Below are 22,304 nucleotides of genomic sequence, written 5' to 3'. Positions count from 1 at the left end.
ACCTGATGCGTGGAGTGAAGGAGCAGTTGTTCGGTGGTCTTGTACGCAGCCCCCCCAAGACTACGTCAGAGTTTTTTGCTGAAGCCATCCTGATTGAAAGCACGCTTCAGCAACGGACTCAGACGTACGAGCGACAAGTGAACTTCGCCTCTGCTACGGACTACATGGGTGGTCTCGAAGGCCACGTCGACTTCTTCTGAGAGCTCATACGCTCTGCAATTCGCGAAGAACTGCAGAAGTCATCTGTACCCACGGCGCCCACTGTCAGTTCTTTGTCCGGCATCGTCCGAGATGAAGTTCAGCAGGCACTACGAGAACCGTCCTGTCAGACAGAGCCGCGGCCCCTAAATGACTTCCCTCGCATGTCGTATGCGCAAACTCTGCTCCAGCCAGCACCACCTTTGGCTCCGCTTCCCACCCCGGCCCCTGCCATGCTTCCGGCAGACCAAACTCTGCGCCAAGCTGCACCACATTTCACCCCGCCTTATACCACAGCCCCAGCCATGCTTCAGGCAGTCCAAGCGAGCCCATACCTCAGTGACCGCCGACCGATTCCGCAAAAATCAGATGTGTGGCGGTCCCCCGATCGACGTCCCCTTTGCTATCACTGTGGTGAACCTGGGCACATCTACTGACAGTGCACTTATCGAGAGCTGGGACTTCGTGGTTTTTCGTCCAACTCCCCACCTCCTAGGTTCGGCCAGCGGCCTCCGGAAATCGCCGACTACGTTGCTCAGCAGCGTGGATCGACATCTCGGCATCACTCACGCTCTCCATCACCGCGGCGGTTCTCACCGAATCATTGCACCTATGCGGGCGTGGCGCAGGGCCGGTCACCTAGCCCGCGTCGGGAAAACTAGCCTCAGCGACCTTCAGGGGCAAGGCCGCTCAGACTGGTCATGCTCAAGGCCCCCTATCGACGCAGACTGAAGATACCAACGATACATCGACTACAACCCCATTGGCTGATTGCGGAAGAGTTTCCTTAAATATTCCTGTTCTGCTAGATGGTCGCGAAGTCAGCGCTTTAGTGGACACTGGTGCGGACTATTCCATAATTAGTGAAAAGCTGGCCGCCCTTCTCAAGAAAGTAACGACGCCTTGGAACGGAACGCCAATTCGTACAGCTGGCGGGCATATCGTCACGCCACTCTGTATGTGCACGGCAAGACTGCAAGTCCGCGGTTGTACATTTGTTGCCAGTTTGAGCGTTCTCCGGCAGTGTTCTGGAGACCTGATCATTCGCATGGATTTTCTCAGGGAGCATGATGCTATAATTGACATTCGACGATGTCTAGTCACTTTCGCGACCACAAACGCCATAACAGCTTACGCCGACCCCAGACACTCCCGAGTGTCTTTTCGCGTCGTCGACGACGCTGTCACGTTACCACCTCGTGCAACTGTTGTGGTTTAGTGGCGTGGGACGGAGTGATGCACGGTGAAGCAGTCGTGGAAAGCAATCACTCGCTTTTGCTGTCTCAAGGTGTCTGCATAGCGAGAAGCCTTGTTGACCTTCGTGATGATCACTGCGACGTTTTTGTCACAAACTTCAGCTACGAGTACCGGAACCTTTTTCCTGGAAATGTCATCGCCTACGCCGACCCAGTCGCCAATGTCACCGAGTGTTTTGCTTCCGAGGCCATTGGCACTGCTGAAGCGCCTTTCCGCAGCGTCGACATCAATCCAACGCTTTCTGAAGTGAACAAGCAGCTTTTGAGCGAGCTGTTGCTGGAGTTCCACACATGCTTTGCACGTTCTTCGAAGATACGTCAAACACCGATAACGAAACACCGTATTATCACCTACGACAACGCGCATCCCATATGGCAGCAGCCTTATCGTGTTTCACCAACCGAGTGGCACGCGATTCAAACGCAGGTTAAGGAAATGCTTCAGGATGGCGTGATACAGCCTTCAAGCAGCCCATGGTCATCACCAGTCGTTCTTGTGAAAAAGAAAGATGGCACGCTTTGCTTTTGTGTCGACTACAGGAAGTTGAACAATGTCACAAAGAAAGACGTGTACTCGTTGCCCAGAGTCGGTGATTCTTTGGACAAGCTGCAACGCGCGAAGTATTTTTTGTCCGTCGACTTGAAGAGCGGTTATTAAAAAATAGAGGTCGATGAACGTGACCGGGAAAAGACCACTTTTGTAGCGCCGGATGGCCTTTATGAATTCAAAGTGCTCCCTTTCGGCCTCTGTTCCGCTCCAGCTACATTTCAGCGAATGATGGACACCGTCCTGGCAGACTTCAAGTGGAAAAGCTGTCTCGTCTACCTCGATAATGTCGTTGTGTTTTCAGAAACATTTGACGAGCATCATCGTCGCCTTCGGAATGTTCTCGAAGCCATTAAATTGGCCGATCTCGCACTCAAGCCTGAGAAATGTCATTAAAGTTTCTTGGTCACGTCGTGAGCGCCGTTGGTGTTCGACCTGATCCTGACAAAACTGCTGCCGTCACCGCTTTTCCACCTCCAACTGACACCACCTCCAACTGACAAGAAAAGTCTTCGACGATTTGTGGGTCTTTGCGCATATTACTGGCGCTTTATTGAAAATTTCTCTAACATTGCGGAGCCACTACTACGCCTCACGTGTGATGACACACCATTTGTCTGGGCTGACGAACAGCAGACTGCCTTTGCGGAACTACAGCACCGGCTCTCTTCCCCTCCCGTGCTCGGCCACTTAGATGAAGATGCTGACACTGAAGTACGCACTGATGCCAGTAATATTGGTCTTGAAGCTATTTTGGTACAAAGACAAGATGGCATTGAACGGGTAATAGCATATGCAAGCCGCACACTGTCTCGCACAGAATCTAACTATTCCACATCAGAAAAAGAATGTCTCGCGGTCATTTGGGCAATTACAAAGTTTAGGCCATATCTCTATGGAAGACCATTTAAAGTGGTGACTGACCATCATGCTTTGTGCTGGTTGACCAATCTACGAGACCCTTCAGGACGATTATCACGATGGAGTCTACGCCTACAGGAATTTGATGTCACCATCGTGTACAAGCACGAAGACGCCGACACGCTCTCACGAGCACCTCTTCAATCCACCAGTACTAGCGCAGAACAGAACAGCGCCTTCGTCGCAACTCTCAGCGGACCGGATCTGATGTCTCATCAACGAAATGATGCCGATCTAAGAATGATTATAGATCACTTAGAAGGTGGCACCGCGCCCATTCCTCGTTCGATGTCGCGAATGCTGCCATCATTTTGCCTACGAAATGGCGTCTTATACAAAAGGAACGCAGGTGCTGGTGACAGATCACATCTTCTCGTCGTGCCTGAAGCCCTCCGCGATGACGTCTTATTAGCTTGCCACAACGAGCCCACATCTGGCCATCTGAGCTACTCGAGAACTATGGATCGGGTGCGACAACTCTACTACTGGCCTAAAATGTCTGCCTGTGTCAAACGCTATGTGAAGGGATGCTGTGAATGCCAGCGTCGCAAGACACCATATTTAAAGCCTGCAGGCTACCTACAACCGATCGATCCACCACGTACACCGTTTGAACAAGTGGGGATGGACCACCTAGGCCCCGTTTCCTTTGTCTTCTTCTGGCAACAAATGGATTATTGTCGCAACCGACTACTTGACGCGTTATTCTGAGACGAAGGCGTTGCCACGAGGGACAGTATCTGAAGTTACCAATTTTTTATGCATCAAATTGTTCTACGGCATGGCGCTCATATGTCATCACTGATCGAGGGACATCAATCTCAGCGAAACTCTTGGATAATATCTTCAGGTTGAGTTACACAACCCATCAATGACCACTGCGTATCACAATCAGAGTAATGGTTTAACAGAAAGGCTAAACAAAACGCTAGCCGACATGATCTCTATGTACGTGGATGTGCAGCACAAAATGTGGGACGACATCCTGCCATATGTAACATTTGCGTATAACACTGCAACGCAGGAAACTAGACGCTTCACGCTATTCCGGCTCGTTTATGGTCGAGATGTTAGAACTATGCTAGACGCCATGATTCCATTTGAGGACATCGACAAGCTCGACCGATTAGCCCCCGACATCAATGAGTGCATTCAGAGCGCTGAGGAAGCATGTCAACTAGCCCGTGTGCACATCCGAACTCAACAGTACGCAGATGCACGGCGGTATAACATCCACCATCGAGAAGTTAATTATGAACCTGGTGACCAAGTTTGAGTTTGGACACCCATTAGGCGGCGAGGTCTCAGTGAGAAACTCTTGAGGAAGTACTTTGGACCTTACAAAGTACTCAGATGTGTGAGCGACGTGAACTACGAAGTGGTTCCAGACGGAGGCTCACCATCATCCCAGCGCAGGTTACCACACCCAGAGACTGTACACGTAGTCCGCCTAAAACCATACTTTACACGGTGATGCAAATTTTCTTCTTGTGCCAGTGAACTCTTCGTGTGAACAGTGAATGCCGTTTATTTCCGATTGCCGGGCCCAGGACGCATTCTCTCTCGTGCACTAATTTGTTTAATGTTTCTTTATGTTGCCTACTTCGACCCACTGCTGTGCACACTTTTGTTTGAGCATCGGGTCGATGCTCTCTTGGGAGGAGGTGTAATGCCACCTGGTGTTCTGTGCCAGTGAACAGTGGGTCAGTTCTGTGCCGGTGAACGAGGGAGACGAAGACAAGCAACCGGTGCCAGCGGAGACGTCCTTCTTTGTCTCCGAGATTTAGACAGTTACGTCCCTTTGTACGTTCCTTCGAGCTCTTAGCGCGTGACAATATAAATAGGGCTGTGCTGAGACTGGGCCGTCAATCCAAATTACCTGTAAGTTCAAATTAACAAGCTTTTACTGTAGTTGACTACACAACACAAGATGTTATGAATGGGTAGCATAGCTCAGCATACAAACAATGATGTGGCTGAGCAAAAAGGCGCACCTTTTGGAGCTCTGCCAAGCAGTCTAGTATGGCCACCTGATCTGCACTCGCAGCGTCCATGAAAGGTGTAGTGCCACAGTTGTCAGCTACATCTGGTGGATAATCGCCCCTCATCAGAAGTAGCTTCACGCACTGCAACTGGCCATGTAAAGCTGTCAACAATAAACAGTGCGGTTCTTACAAGTGAAAACTGTGATCCATCAAGTGCACACACAACCATTTATTCACCATAGCAGAGAAACTGGGCTCAATATTTGTAAACTGCACAGCCCATAACATAGGTAACATTACCGCTGTTGCATGACACACAAGTTTTGCATAGCAGTGCTGAATTTTTTTTTCCATGGTAGTTTAAGTTCTGCAGAGACAAGGCAACCTAAACGCTTCTGTTCCCATAGTGAGCTGGTGCAAACATTGAAAATCACTGGCTTACCTGCTCATGCGAAGGCGTGCCAGGCAGCATGCCATTGCTCCTTGTTGCTAACAGGGGTTGCATTTCTATATCAAGTGTGATATCGAGAAGAACTAGGCAGCAGACGTATTTTTGCTAAAGATTTCTAGCCTGAAAAACCGGGTGGACCAGGGATACTGCCTGTCTTGTACTTTGAGAGAACTGCTTGAGGACACGGCAAAAATGTAACAAATATTGCAGGCACCTTTCCTGCCCTAGCACTGTGCAATTTGTCCTAGGCTCAAACTTACCGACAAGCTCAGCTTGGCACCCATCTTCGCCCAGCTGATACGGGCATAAACTAGCCTAAACTGGCAGTTTCCTACATAAATGCTTGCCTGTCATGTGCACACACATCTCTAAGCAAGGTGACTTCTTTTACACTTCATGTGTACATATGGCAGAAAGTTACAGAAGGTATTGCTGTTGATGAGTGACAATCTTCGTGCTATTTTATTTGGGAACTTCAACAGCAGGCACAATAAATTAAATTCTAGGATTTTTTTTTTCTCGCTTTTGTGTATATGACTGCTGCCAAAAGGCTGTCCTGGTAAAGCCATTCACATCAGTGAGATGAGCCCACAAGCCGCAGCTAAAATGCAGCATGACTGCCAGTGCGGTGCGAGGTATGAATGTGCATACAGCTCTAATCACACAAGGTGTCTCCAGCATGTACACATGCTGCTATTACGCACAGTGCCAAAAGCGATCACATTGTGCAAGGGAGCGAGGATGAAAGAGACAGCGAAAATGGCGCATCAAATGAGATAGAATGCACGCGAACGCAACTACAATGCAAACAAACTGCCAACTGAAGTTCCTTTCAAAAAGAGGTCCTTTCATCAAGGCAGAGCAGTGCTGCCTCACCCAGGTTTTCTTGTCTACAGGTTTCCTTTCGGAAAAAAAAAAGCAATTTGTACTGGTCAACTCACTTCCAATATGCCAAAAGCATAGGAGGCTGCATTTGTTTTTTAGCCAAAAGGTACACACATAATTTGCTAAAAAACATTATTACACACGAGAAAGCTAGAAAGGAACTCATAAGCGCATCCCAAGAACATGGACGATAGAAAGGACACGGACAAGCAGACACTTGCAATTGACTTTTGTTAAACTATTGCTTAGCTCCCAAAACCTACCTGCATGCACCTACATTTCCAAAAATTACAACACGACCTATCAGCCAGAAAAGCAAACTCATCAATAACTCTTACACATTCATCGTATGCTATACCCGCTAGTAAAAGTTCGCAAGTGCTAGCGAGGAACACGGTTGAAGCACTGATGAAAGAAGCTGCTCATTTCTATCTCACAGAGGGCACATGCGATAACATCACTCCACGTGTGAGGCCTGCCGTCAGTTGCTCTCCCACCAGAAAGGAAGCGTCTTGTCTGTCTTGTTGGATAAAGGAGTATAAAGGGACACTGAGGTAGAGGGGCTGTGAGATACTAGCCACAACTCTGAACCTTGGCGCGGTCGCGCCTGAAATATTGGCAGGAATAAGCAAACAGTTCGTCTACCCTTTTACGCGCTATAATCTCACCGCTACCTGCTATGACCACTGACGACAAACTACAGAAAAACCACTTATTTCCCAGGAGCGCCCCTACTCCCATACACAAGCATTCTAGTTTCGCTAAATTGTATGAAGAAAGAAGAGTTTGCTGCTAGCCTTGGTTCGTTATAACATTGCATGTTGCTACCGTATTCACTGCTTTAGTCTTTCAATGAAATAATTTTTTTTAATTCAAGGGAAAAATATTCTTGCCACCAACTCTTGAATCTGACCCCTCCTCTCCTCCCGTGCCATGCAGCAGCAGATCCAATGCATACCGCACCATTGATGCGCAAATGCAGGATGTATAAACACAGGTGCGCCGATGCCAGCGATTTTGCGACCGAGGTACATATCAGAGGAAGTTTCACTTAAGCAACAGTTCCGAATGTAAATTTCCGTTTACTGAGACTCTACTACTGTATACCGCAGTCTAGCAATACATTGTCATAGTGCAAGTTGTACTAAGCAGCATATGGCTGCAGTGAATATCTTGAGGTCCATCAGTTCTTCCTAACCTTTGCCACATTGTGACAGGGCGTTAAACAGCAGTTGTGACTGCAGTTTAATGTGACAGGGTGTTTATCACAAGGACATACCAGCTGTATGAAGGGGTGTTCTCTTGTTCCTGCTGCTAGTGTTCCATGCATCTGGGAATAAATCCAAAAGGCTGGACATTATGTGCACATGGCCTTCCCTGCAACAAAAGAACACACCAGAGCTTCCAGTTTAATAAGGGGTAATTATTACGTTTTTGCTGCAAAAGTCTGGGACAAGTAAAAAGGAAACCCGCAAGAGACAAAGAAGTACCAACTACCAACTGTTTTCACCATTCTGTGTAGGTAAAACAGTGGATGGGTCTCGGTCTAAGAGGAGAGCATAAAACTTGCTGACCTCGCTACTAGTTTGTTTCAGAAGAAACATTTTATTAGTGTATATTCCCACGCACCCTTGAACATCAGAGAGGTGCAACAATATAAAAGATGTGCATAGAACATATATCAATTTTTTTTTTTGGATAGAATACATATATGTTAACAGTGTCTAGCATCACTGAAAAGGTCTGTAGACTATTTAAAAGCCTTTAATACCATAAACACGGTCGCTGAGTAAGGAAGAGGTGCGGCCTGTCGAATGAGTGCGTTTTTCAATGGGGGAACATGTGACTTGTAGAGTTTTCAGATGCTGCCGAGGGAGCGCTGCGCATCGGTAAATTACAGCGAATGATCGTAGCACTGGCTCGAGCAAGCACCAGCAAACGCTTTTGAGGAAAGGAGCAGCCGGATGCTTGCTTTTGAGGTAGAAAAGGTGTGCTTTCGCAAGGTGTTCGCTCTATCAGTGAGTGCTTAATGAGATCGGACATTTAACAATTACCACATTGAGTGATTAATGAGATAAGACATTTAATGATAACTGTGATTCCCAAGGCTTGTGTGCTCCGGTGCAGATCAGTAACTGCAAAGAAGTCAGACATTTACTTCGTTCACTTCAAGCAGGACAACTTCAAAGTAGAATGCAAGGTGCTGCTACCTACAGCCGTACCAACCAATTTACATCTTATCCAGCGTGCAAGCTACCAGTGTCTGTGCTGAAAGGTACACCCCTTGTATGTCTTTTGTCTGCTTCTATCGTTTTGAACAAGACGAGTGCGAAAGCTCAAGAAAAAAAATCGTCGGTTACTTGAATGCATAATTTTTCTGAATAAGAAAGCGTGGTCAATGGAACAACATCAAACGTGGAAATATTCTGAGGACTGAATGACGGCCTACAAAGCCCTGCCGTAGAGGGCCACGTTAAAAAGCAAGAGTTAAAACCCAATAAACCTTCAGTTTGGCGTGTAGCGCTGTGTGTCTTCCCGCCATTTCTGGTGTTCATCTGTACTCTTTCTTCAGGACATGAGTTCGCACCAACTCACCCAACTTGCCATTTTGGATCAATATATAGGCAAGACATTTGCATTTACTTTGCTTCAGTAGTTCAGTTGAATAATAACAACTCCTGTTTGAATCTAGCATCCTTAAAAAGTGCCGCCATATCCACGAAGTGAATGATGAGGAGTGGGCGAAGCTCTGGAGGAAAACCTGGTAAACCATGAATCTTCCGTACATTTTGCCTACTCTATTTTATTACAATGCTCCCCCTAGCATACGTCGCCGCACTAAATCGAACGATTGCCTTCCACCAATGACACGTGCCATATGTGACATCATTCCTATTTTATAACATCTCGCATCTTTCATCATCAACTACAAGTACCGCCGTCTAGTTTATAACATCTTGCATCTTTTCATCATCAGCTACAGGTCCCGCCATCTAGTGAGCACTGAAAGAACTAAACGAGAGATGGCTACATACGGGAGACGGTACCGCCATCTAGTGGACACTGCAAGAACTAAACGAGAGGTGGCTACATACAGGGGACGCACAGCCCACGCCTTAAGGAGCTTCGCCCCTAAAAAATGGCACTTATCAGTGCAATGTGAAGTAGCAATACGCCAGATTGAGCCTTTATATGTGTGGCAGCTATTTCATGTCACATTAGCTTTCCTCTATTTGAAGAACTGAAAGCAACCACGCAACTCTAAAAAAAAAAAAGCCCCCCCCCCCCCCCCCGCAATAACAAGAAATGCTCGTGCAGCTTTCCATTATGCTCTCAGCTTCACTCTCTAATGGTGTTGGCTAAAGCTTGGTTATGTTGGTCAGCCATAGATCACATTGGCTAACTTTTGTTAGTGTTCACTAACAGTTGCCTAAAACTACACTGTAACACGGCACTGTGCAACTGTCAGGGCTGTCTTGGACTAGCTAACATTGGCCAGTACTTCCTAATGTGGTCTTTGGTTGTCCTATGCTTGCAATTCATCTTTAAAATAATGAAGCAAGTATGAAAACGCACTGCTGTAACTCCATCCCTTCAGATTTCCTGACCCTGCACCTATGAATGCTGCCTATGATGTGCACATCAAAGAGCCCAAGCATGCTTCTCTCTTTGATGAACACACTATTTCATTGGGCTAGTAGGGAATGGTGAAATTGGTATCTGCGCTTGAACCATTAACCCACATCCCATCCGGTTCAAAACTATGTACCATAGCCAGCTCTCTGCTTTGCTAAACACACAGAGTATGGAAGCTGCTCAAACTTTTTATAATACTCTCACAGTCAACAATTAAAGGGATTGCCAGCTAATATATCAAGTATCATGAATTCACAAGTGCACATGAAAAACACTACAGAGGCTCTTTCAAGCCTTTGTGAAAAGAGGAGGCCGAAAACAAATGAATGTTTAATAGCTGTGTGATTAAAGGAATCTTGCAGCCACACTGTCTGAGCTTGTCGGTCTCCATCTTTCATTGTGGATGAAAAGCACATCGCCCACTATGTAACTGTCATACTCTGTATAAGCAGCACTGCGAAAAACACTGCCACCTGCGTCTTCATCACAGCCATGGCTCTAAGTGGGTATCGCAAAGAGAGCTGCCTACTGATGAACACACTATTTCATTGGGCTAGTAGGGAATGGTGAAATTGGTATCTGCGCTTGAACCATTAACCCACATCCCATCCGGTTCAAAACTATGTACCATAGCCAGCTCTCTGCTTTGCTAAACACACAGAGTATGGAAGCTGCTCAAACTTTTTATAATACTCTCACAGTCAACAATTAAAGGGATTGCCAGCTAATATATCAAGTATCATGAATTCACAAGTGCACATGAAAAACACTACAGAGGCTCTTTCAAGCCTTTGTGAAAAGAGGAGGCCGAAAACAAATGAATGTTTAATAGCTGTGTGATTAAAGGAATCTTGCAGCCACACTGTCTGAGCTTGTCGGTCTCCATCTTTCATTGTGGATGAAAAGCACATCGCCCACTATGTAACTGTCATACTCTGTATAAGCAGCACTGCGAAAAACACTGCCACCTGCGTCTTCATCACAGCCATGGCTCTAAGTGGGTATCGCAAAGAGAGCTGCCTACGAGCAAATGTGCATAGGCCACAAAAGAAGCCCATTTTTCAATTGCATGGAAGCACAGTTTCCTGAAAATCAAGGACCTGGAAAGCTTCTTTCACCAGTCCACGCTTCAAAGAAATAGTAAGCGCATCAAAGTGAACTGTGGGAATAGTACAGTGCAACTCGAAAGTACAACCGCGCATCACACGAGTTTGAGGCAAGCCGTCCAACATTCATGCTGTAGCGTCTGGATGAGTTATATTTGGGTACATAGATAATGTCAGAGAGATTAAGTACATACACGATCAATTTAGTTTGCTATGTATTTTATGATCGGTGGTACAATGCTTGCTATGTAAGACAGGAATGGCCCAGGGAATTTTTTTTTTTCTGTTGAATTCTCTCTTTACATCTTGCTTCGTGCATTGGGACTGTCTTAGTATGCATTATCAAATGATCTGTGAATGTCTCCTTTCATCTGAATATTTTGAATATCAAGATAACGTGTGTGACAGCTTTTGCGGAGTAAAATCAAAGAAAAACAAACGTGAAGGTGGTGACGCCCAACGTTTTGCTACTTATGTGCATGTATGACACACATGCTAGCATTGCTTAGTTGAAACCAGAACATTGGGCCTTCAAAATATACATGTGTGATGCTGTGTGGGTACAACAAATTCAGATTATAAGAGGTGGCAGTGTGCGTGATGTTTATTATGTGTCTTATGTCTGCTTATAGCAACTCATTTTGTGCTACACAGCGAGTACCAACGTCAAAGACTCTGCTAGCTGAGCTTGATAGTCAGCGTTACCACAGTTTTTCGTCAAAACTATTTAAAACAACAGCAAAGCCGCATCATCACACTTTCTCACTCAACTGGCTGTAAAGAATGCGGATATTAGGCTTACTAAACAAGTTCTTCAAACTGTATCTAGCACGCTTGCCTTTCTGTCACATGTGACAGTTACGAAAATTGGTGAAACAGAACATCACTATTCAGTCCTTCACATCCATACTAATTAACGTTACAACTATAGTGTTGACTGTGGCACTTCATTACGACGTGCAGAACTGTGATGTCTACATTTGTTTTTTCCATTGTTCTAGCAAGTTATCTAACAAACAAATGTCGAAATCTTATTGATCTAAAAAACACTTCATGATGGTCAGTGGCCTGTCCAAATTGCGGTAAGAAATTCATAGTTCTCCTTCAGAGTATTAAATATGCAAAACATCAGACATTAAGCTAAACCGTTTCACACTTGCTGGTTGCACCTGGCTCTACAGCAAACTGCAACGGAGTTAGACATTGCACAACACAGTACTGTTTTGACATGATGATGATATGTGGGTTTTAACGTCCCCAAACCACCATATGATTATGAGAGACGCCCTAGTGGAGGGCTCTGGCAATTTTGACCACCTGGACCCAAATCTGAGCACGCGGGCCTACAGCATTTCCGCCTCCATCGGGAACGAAACTTCGTCGTTATTCCCTCTATTCACGGCACCACCCACAATCTCAAAAAAGTGGCCAGCAGGTGCTACGTAGACCTGTTTTTTTCTGCCCCAGAAAAACTGGCTAGGTTGTGCAGGGCCATGAATCCTGGTTCCAGGGTTGAGCGAGGCTGCAAAATCAAGCATCGGAAGAAGTACGTTCCATGCATTGAAGGGGTGGTGTACTCTCTACCCCTGTCCTGCGGCAAGTGGTATATCGGCCAAACAGGCAGGTGTTTAAATGAGCGGCTGAAAGAGCACGCTCACAACGTCTCCTTTACAGTTTTGGGCCACCTCGGCATTCATTGCCGAGACTGCGGCTGTGTCCCCGTTTTTCAGCTTTGTACCGTCATTAGGCGTCATCGAGACCAGATGATACGTGAAATTTATGAGGCTGCAGAGATAGAAAGGCTGGGCAGTGCATGTGTCAGCAGGCCTTCGATTGTGCTATCACAAAAAGAAATAGATTTTTTCAGAACGTTAGCACACGTGTTGTTCATGGTGCGTTGTGGTGATGATTACGTAGTTGTTAGGTGGATTCTGTTTCCTTTGTTTTGTATTTTTCTCTTTTTTTGTCAGATACTGCCCAAGTATATATTGTGCGGTTCTAGCAAATAAATCTTGTTGTTAGTCAGTGCCGTTGTCTGTCTCCTTCTTTCTCTTGTCCCTCGTTATTGGCGCTGTTTTTTATGTGAATCATGTCGTACCAACTCGCCCAAGCAACCACTTTAGACTAAGCGTGACTAACATAAAAACTTCCATTGGTTTAACCTCTCTTGCATCCCATCGCAAAATAGCAAGTCTCTGCCTTTTTCATAAGCTGTATTATACTTAACTACACGAGAGCCTAATTGTACCTCCCATGAGATCATCACGACGTCTGTTTGTCACAGTGTCCAGCGCATCCATGGTTCGACTAACACCTTCAACAAATCATTTCTATTTTCTGCCATATCATATTGGAATGCACTTCCTGACAATATTGTTATTGAAATAAATTATGCTACATCTAAAGATTTATTATAACAGCCCTACCGTCAGCTGTTACTCATGAATTTATCTGTCCCCTAATTTTTTTCTTGTGTTTTTGCTTTGTTTTTCCAAGCAGTATTTATGCCTCCTTGTGACTCGCAGTTACTTATTGTTGCACCCCTCCTTATGCCCCCTTAAGGATAAATAAATGATGATGATTATGATGACCGCCAACACGCGAGGTAGCGACAATGATTCCCAAAAGAATAACACTATCGACCACGGTTGGATCGGCCACAAGGCGTGCGCCCGTAGAATTTGTGAAACAAATTAATATACAGTACAATTTAATAATAAAAAGGAGAAAAAAAAAAGATGAAAAAGAAGAGGGGGAGAATATGCGAAAAAAAAGGATAATCCAGATAAAAATATTCGTGATAATTTTGGTATGTGCCAATACAATGCTGCTTAGAGGTAAGATATGAACTAATTAATCGATATAATTAAGGTGAAAGGATATTGTTTTAGATGCCCTAGTAGATTTAACATGCATTCTTTTTGATTCTTTTAAATAATGAAATATAGCCTTGTAAATGAACCTGTCACAGTGCCCTAGTGTCGACGACCCCAGTGAGAGCAATGCCGATATAGAAAGCTCAAGGCCCCTTTTTTGAAAAGGTGGCTTTAGAAATCTTTGCTTTAGGTTCTGATATCTTCGACACTCCAAGAAGAAGTGTTCGATCGTTCCTGCTTTATTACAAAACATACATTTGGGCAATGGAACGAATCCAGGCCTGTGTAAGTAGAATATTAGTGACTGTATTCTGCGTCGCAATTTTGTTACTGTAACTTCCAACTGTTTTGTGCTGCACCATGAGCTATTCCAAGGATACCTAGGGTGCTGGAAACTTCTGTAGCTAAATACAGAAGATTTAGTATGTTTCTTGTGCACACAACAATTTATCAATCGTGCGAACGTATTATTGCGGGATGGTTTCAGAATATTAAGGACAGGTCCTTTCACAGATTCTGCCGCTAAGGTGTCCGCTGCTTCCTTTAACGCTAATCCAGTGTGGCGTGGTACCCAAACGAGGCGGACGTTCCGCGCATGATTTGGCATATAGGAATAAAGTTTTACGAGGCAACTGGACGAGTGAGATGCTACTAGCGCAGTGCACACAGACAAGAAATCTGTTACCACCACTACTGAAGAAATATGTGATGGGAGTTTACGCAGTGCAAGAATAATTGCCAATAATTCTGCCTGAAATATTGTTTTGAAATCGGACAACCGAAGAGAAAAAGACCAACTAAGATCTGTCGAATAGATTCCCACTCTGGCCTTCACATCAATTACGGAAGCATCTGTGGCTACCACTGGGTTTATCCTCACGCTCTTGAGGTGGTTTTCCAACAACCTTTTCATGTACCTGGTGGGCAATAGTTTAGCGTTTCTCAGAAATATATCATCAAATTCTATTACCGGTGTAGGAGTAAGTATGTTTGGGTAGATTATACAGTCGAGCCCAGGTATAACAAACCTGAGCGTGATGCGGCATCCGTTCGCTGCATCCCGAAGTTCGTAGTAAATGAAACACAGCTTTTAAAAAAGTTGCGAGTGAAAACACATTTTATTGCCCAAAAAAGTCGGTGACGCACATGTTTCGAAGAGCAGAAGCCATAAGGGCGGTCTGGAGTTATTTCAAATGGCAGCGTGCTCATCGCCGAGGCCCGTGGTATAAGCTGCATGAGGCACTGGCTCCAAAGTTTCGTCGTTCTCGCAATCCAATTCCTTCAAATCGCTCTTGCCCCATATTTCATTCACAATGCCCTAATCCATACACATTTACACGGTGTTGACATCATCATCGGCCGTAATGCAACCATCGCAAAACATGCCCCACCTGCTCTCCCATGTCGGAGTCGACGACACGCTGCCACAAATTGCCGCCGCAGTGGTCCTGTTCGAAAGCGTCAGGCTCGGCATCAAGCCCGACATCGACTAAGTCGGCCTCGCGAAAACAGTTTCGCGCGCATGTAGCCGTCACCGCCACCCACGAAAAATTCACCATCTCCACAGCTGAATACCGGGATGCCCGAAGAAGCAAGTTGGCTGCCAGGTGGTCAACAGCGATGATCAAGCGCTCCGCAACGAAGCACCTAACGTGCAAATTACGCCCAAGCCAAGCGGTCTCACTTTGAACGTTTTGTTGAGCGGCAGGACAAAGCATGCAAGGCCTCCCGTCTGCCATCCTGACCACACACGCGCACACCAAGAGCGAGCAAGAAGCGCACACACGACGGATGCCAGAACGCGTGGTACAGCTCTGGGCCCGTTTCTAGTCGGAAAACAAAACTGAATTCGAGCCAGCGTGACTGGCGTCGCAGAGCGGTGGAGACGGGCAAAGTAGTTATTAAAAGAGGAGAGCAGATTAGCGAGAGAAGGGTAAAGACTTTCGATAGGGTGAAGAGAAAGCGGGAAGGCGACCTTGAACACGCAGGAAGGAGGCAGGTCAGGTAGCTCGCTTGAAAGGTCCGCGAGACGCGCGCGTAGAAAAACTTGGAAAGAGTGCCTGCGCGCGCAAAGCACGGCCGCCTGGATCGGCGTGTGCGGTGGTGTGCAATGCGTTGGCGGCCGTGGTCAAAGAATCGTTCTGTTGTGCCAGCGGGTTTGCGTGGCCTCAACGAATTCGATATTTCACGATTTGTTCGGCACAAATTAACAACTGTTTTAATGCTTCCGCACGCGTGCGAATGGCATGCTGAGCCAAGTGCGAAGTTAGCGACAACAGGTCCTAAACACGAAACGAATCGGGAATTATCATATTCGGTGGGGTAGCGATACAATAAGAGCGATGCAATGGCCAACGATGTCGGCAAATGGTCTGGTCACTCCAGGCCGGCGACGCCAACGACAGTACCAGCAGTAAAAAACAGGGGAGATGGCCGACCGGTCTCCAAAAGATCGGTGGCAGTGTAAAAACACGGGCCTCGTCTGGCAATGCGGGGTGTTCAGAGTAGGGGGGGGGGGGGGGGGGCTGACTTTGTTTGCTGTAATCGATCGGCGGCGTTCGGAGACGTTCATTGTAAGTGAGATTTTGTGCCATTGACGCAATGTATATTTTCACGGTCACGCGGATATTGTTCGTTTTAAGCCAAAGTTCGTTTCAAGTGGGGCCGTTGTATGTGGGCTCGACTGTATAACGAAGTGAATATTGTAATGGTTCCAAAAGTTTCTCCACGAATATTATTTGAGGCCTATGTAGCATAGACCATTCACATTTAAAAAATGCGGAAGGCTCGTTAAGGAACATGTATTGAGAGCGTCTGCATGGGGAAGCATTTATGCTAAGGTACATTTCAACTGCTAGTATTGCAGAACCTAGTTTGAAGAGATGGCAGGTATGCTTCGTGATAAAATATATTGTTGGCTACAAATTTTGGAAGGCCGAGACATAAGCGTAGCGACTTCTGTTTTAAAGTTAAAAGCGGGCATAATTTATGAGCGGCTCTCCCAGAGAACAATACACACCCAAAGTCTAATATTGGGCGGACATATATACAGTAGATGATTAACAATGTTTTCCTACACATTCCAAACGGACTGCTGCTGAATTGCCTTAATAATCCAACTGCACATGAACTTCTAGCTGCTATATCCTCAATGTGCAGGCTCTAATTAAGCTTAGCTGTGTATATTATGCCTAGATATTTCAATGAATCTACCTGAGGAATGTAGGCCTGTTCATACGTTAGTGAAACACGCACAGGAAAAGTGGGAAGGCAAGAAGGGCACTTGTGTTAACATTCAGAGTCAAATGCAGACTATTAATTCATATTTTATTGTCATCCAAGTATGCTTGTAGAATGTTGTACAGTGAATGTACATCGCTGGAAGAAGCAAAAAATGCAATGTCCTCTGCATACACGTACACTTGCACATCGTCATGCAGAGAAATTGAGCTTAATAATATATTAAATAAAATGGGCGAGAGAACTCACCCTTGAGGCACTCCCCTTGTTTGTTGGTATGTTTGAGAAGCTCAGCATTGCGCAGTGCTTCCATTGCAGTGCTTCCATTGCACTTCACGCATGCAACACGGCCGCCGATACCATTATGGTGCCTACACCCACTCATAGCCCTTCTTACAATTCCTGGCATCCAAAATAAGAAAAAGTCATCGCATCTAGCCCTGAAACAGGCCACATTACTCTTCCTGCAAGAGAAGCACAACGGACGCCTTCACATTTACACGGATGGCTCGGTGTCTTCAGTAAGCTCAGCAGGGGCGGTGGTTATTCCCGCGAGGCACATCAGAATTAAATTCATGACATCGCATTTGATGTCGTGAACAACTGCAGAACTCACCACCACACATGCAGCTCTGGAGTTTATAGTTTAAGAACCTTCGGGAACTTGATTTATCTTTTCGGACTCGAAGGCAGCTCTTCAATGTCTTATGTCACCCTTTCGCCATGGACCTAATTAACAGTTAGTAGCTGAAATAAGGCTTCTTAATCACCAAGCAATCGAGAAACAGCACAGCATAGTGTATCAGTGGATACTAGGTCATTGCGGTATATATGGCAATGACCGCACAGATGAGGCTGCTAGATCTGCACACGATGGTACCCAATACACAGCCATCCCGTTCTCAAGAACCGACTCAGCTACAAGACTTCGTTCACTTGCACATGACCTCACAATGGTACAGTGGAGCTCAACATACTTCACAAACGCGCGCCTGCATAACTTGGATCCCGATCTGCAGCTTCGTCTTCTCTCAAGAATATCTAGAGCTGAGGAGACTTTTCTATGCCGCCTGTGGCTTGGAGTGGCCTTCACGAACGCATACTCTTATCTCATTGGAATGGCCAGCTCTTCTACCATACACTTACTGCAGCTGCGAAGAAACCATGGTGCACCTTCTGTGTGAGTGCACCCATTTCAACGTGCAAAGACAAGAACTGACTGCAGCTCTGGTAGACTGGATGATCGGCCTTTGTCGGAACATAGGATTCTGGGTCATTGGCCGAGCCCATCCTCAACGCAGAAGGCTTTGAAAGCTTTGCTGCGCTTTTTGCAGACAGCTGGCCTCAGAGACAGACTATAGTGTCTTATACTCTTTGATGTTGCCTTTCCTCTGCTGCAATTTTTTTGTTGTAATTTCTCTCTCTCTCTTCACAATATTTCTTTTTAATATCTTTTATTCCCCTCACCCCTTTCCCCAGCACAGGGTAGCCAGCCGGTCTAAGAACTGGTTAACCTCCCTGTCTTTCCACTTAAACTTTCTTCCTCCTCCTTGAGAAGAGTCGTTCTGCGAGCAATAAAATGTTCGTCCGCTTAAAAAATGTTGTACCCATACAACTATATACTTGAAAACCTTGAGGCTTCGTAGTCTGCTAATCAATATGGTGTGTTCTACACTGTCATATGCCTTAGCAATATCCAAGGTCACTAGAGCAGCGTATTGGTTTTTGTGATGAGCAAGCCCAATTCTACTTTCTAAGTCAACATGAGCACACCATATCAAAAAGCTCGGTCTCACTCCTATTTGAGATTTGCTTAAAATATGATTTACTTCAATCCATTTTTCAAGATGTTTATATAATAATCGCTCTATTAGCTTTACGAGACTCGAAGTGAGGGAAATAGGTTGAATGTTATCTATGGCAAAACCAGCGCCCTGTTTTTTCAACAGTGGTAGAAGTTTGGCCACTTTCCAATCTGGATGAATCCATGCATTTACTATAGAAAAATTTATAAAGATAAGAACATAAATTAAACATAATTTTTATCATGGCTGCAGAGGTATTGTCAGGTCCCGGCGATGGATCCGGAAGTGTTTTTACTACCTCTATGACTTCTTCTAATGTAACTGCTTTATATTCGTTAGCTTTTTCAGTAACAGGTATATGGTAGGAAAACACTGATGTGAATCGACACTCCCAAGCCCGTTTGCAACTGTATCAAGCGACTGTACTAATTCTGCAGACGATAAACAGATAAATTCTAAATTTACTGGTTGGGAGACCATCTTTTTTTTTTGTCGAAGAAACCTAAACAGGGCTTTCTTATGTAGTGTCTCTGACAAATAACTGTACCCCTTGGAGTTGTAACATTATTTTGCTTTCTCAATCGTCTGTCTAAATGTAGCAGCAGAATATTTAGTCTGTCCAATTACGTGGGCACTGGTTGTAAAGTAATTTCTTCTAAGCGGCTTTACGTCTCCTATAGTCGTGATCACAGTCCGAATTCCACTAGGGCGAGTAATCACCACCTTTAGTAGATTGCACAGTGAATGTAGCTTTTTTTTGTACTGTCACGTAATAAATTACATAAACTGAGCGCCTTTGAATGGTCACTTAGTCCCCTCTGTTCATTCAAAAGGAATCGTAATGAGTTCTTAAAATTACTGTAATTAACATAATTTCTAACTTCTTTATTTGTAGACGTAGCTGGGCACACTACTTCGAAAAGTATTGATACGTGATCACTAGAAACCACATTATAGGAAATGCCTATTTTGTTCCTTGCGTTCCTATCATGCCGTTTTGAAATATGAGCATGAATTAGAGGTTAAGAAAGGCTTTTATGGTGTTTTTATAGTGCCTATAAATGCCTATTCTGGGTGTTTTTTTTGCCCAAATGCCTATAAGTGCCTACAAATGCCTATTTTCAAAATGAGCACGTATATGAGCGCCATTCAAGCTCTAATTTTATTTTCGAGCTTGGTGTCAAACCGTTATTTATGTAAAAAAGGCAGCATTGATATTTCCAAACACTATGAGGTTCAGCGAAGACAAAGCTAACATGCTGAGAGCGATTGGAGGAGGAGCATCAGGAGTGCAAAATACGCTATTTCTGCAGCCATAAGTGGAAGAATGCTTCAGCGTCTGCAGGAAAAGGAGAGAGAATTAAAGATGGGCTAAGAAAATAAAAAGTGACGTCTATGGCCGTGGACGTGGCTACCACCTTCTACAAATTGCCGTCCAATGCCCTGAAGAAACTGAAGAACCCCCCTGAAAACCTGTGTGTTGCGGTGGGAAAGGAAGAGCAGGTTTTACTGGGCAGCCGCGAGTAGCTGGAGAAGGAATGAAAAACCATGGAAGACCACTCATGGAATGCTCTTGTTGATTCAGTGGTGGCGAAGGTCGCAAAATCGTCATACTTTATACAGCGAAGCCTGAGACAGGCGCCGGCATGTTTACAATCAGCGGTGTACTTAGCATACATTCATTGTATGCTTGAATATGCTTGTTCCGTATGAGATCCCTTGTCATATGACTTTAAGTGACAAACATTAAAAAATACAGAACAGCGCTTGAAAAATGACAACTGTAACAATATAAAAAAATAACTAGGTGAGAATTACTACCATAGCATCAAATTAAACTACGGTTAAAGCTCCTGTGTCACGCATTTCATGCTAAGCTCACATTCAAAAATGAATGTACCTAAACAGTCCTCTTCGTCCAATGGCAATTAGGATTTTAGAATGTCTTATCAGATATAATTTTTTTAATAATTCATTTTTTGTTAGTTGCATGATGGAATGAAATGTCTTATAAAAAGAACAAAGTGTGTTGTGTCAATGAAGGCGTGTTTTCTTTGACAATGTAACTTATCTGCTGCAGCGCCTTCAGGTAAAAAATGTGATGCGCACGCGGCTTTTGTTTTGTTTGTAATTTACTTGTTAAGCGTCTCCCTCTAGGTGACATAATAAGTTGTAGTCAGACAGTAGAAGTTCTTGCGTGCCCAATGAAAAGCGTTCTACCATGGTTATTTTTCAAATTGGTTCGCTACGAGCCACCACAGCATGATGCGAAGAAGCAAACTTGAATCCCTCGCCTCTCGTCCCATGTAGTCATCGTGAGCCTTATTCCTTCCCTGTTTTCTTCGGTATCGGGGCTGGAGAATCACATGACGCATGAGGTGACGCACGCATGACGTGCCCCAGCATACTTGTGCGCGTACGCTATCGATGCTGTGTCGATTCGGCGCTCTCTGTTGTGTATCCGTCAGTGCGTGTACTTTAAGAGAGGCTGGCAAGAATCATGTACCGTGATCGCGATACACCACATCACTCCGCTGAAACAGAGGTCAGAGACGATGCACCAAACATAAGCTAAGCGCTGTGAGGGTTGGCGAAGGCCCGATGCAGGAACGACAAGTAGACAAACGCAAGGGAAATGGGGTAGTAGTAGTAGTAGTAGTAGTAGTAGTAGTAGTAGTAGTAGTAGTAGCAGTTGTAGTATGTGGGGTTTTATGTATAAAAACCACGATATGATTATGAGGGACGCTGTAGTGGAGGTCTCCACAAATTTTGACTAACTGGTGTTCTTTAACGTGCACCGACATTGCACAGCACACAGGCATCTACTTTTTCGCATCCTTTTATATGTGACCGTCGCAGCTACAATCGAACTCGCAGCATTCAGGTCAGCAGCGGAGCACCCTATAGCGACTGGTCCACTAAGGCGGACGCTAAATGAGGGCCGATTAGTGAATTGCATCTCTAGGCTATTCAAAACAAAAATATTAACAAGCTGAGATTCCATTTGCATGTTTTATTATTTTCCTCAGCGTTCATTCATTATACTTATTTTGAAAGGGCAGTGCAAAGACATGGGGAAAAGAAAGACATAGAGACAAAGAGTGCTGTTTTCTTTTTCCCTTAGTTTTTGCACTTCCCTTTCAAATTGATATGAAGCAGCTAGCCAAAATCAAACTACTTCTCACTCATGCTACTAACAGAACACACAAATTGCACATGCCAAGTAGAATAATGTCACGTGCAACACTCTTAATGAGGTACCGTTTAAAATACAGAATATAATCAGGAGACGGAACATTTTTCGTCTGTTCTTATAAATACAGATAGTATTTAACGAAGTTCTGATGAAGAATGTACAGCATGTGACGTCAGCCCACCAATGTCAACGTAAAGGAGCG

The 22,304-nt window shown here is 45.0% G+C and overlaps 1 protein-coding gene across 4 annotated transcripts in view; it reads right to left on the bottom strand.

Moving 5' to 3' along the window:
* LOC119175125 (ankyrin repeat domain-containing protein 16) overlaps nucleotides 1–22,304 on the bottom strand; it is a 102,706-nt gene that overhangs the window by 61,225 nt on the left and 19,177 nt on the right. For all 4 annotated transcript variants that reach the window (XM_037426366.2, XM_037426365.2, XM_037426364.2 and 1 more), the window contains 2 exons: nucleotides 7,523–7,620; nucleotides 4,917–5,068 (listed from right to left, as the gene is read on the bottom strand). In XM_037426366.2, the coding sequence (XP_037282263.2) occupies nucleotides 4,917–5,068; nucleotides 7,523–7,620 (250 nt within the window). The remainder of the gene's footprint in view (nucleotides 1–4,916; nucleotides 5,069–7,522; nucleotides 7,621–22,304) is intronic.

Source organism: Rhipicephalus microplus, chromosome 5 (assembly GCF_043290135.1).
Source record: "Rhipicephalus microplus isolate Deutch F79 chromosome 5, USDA_Rmic, whole genome shotgun sequence".
Lineage (NCBI taxonomy): Eukaryota > Metazoa > Arthropoda > Arachnida > Ixodida > Ixodidae > Rhipicephalus > Rhipicephalus microplus.
The sequence above is the reverse complement of the archived record's forward strand: the minus strand, read 5'-3'. Positions and strand labels throughout refer to the sequence as shown.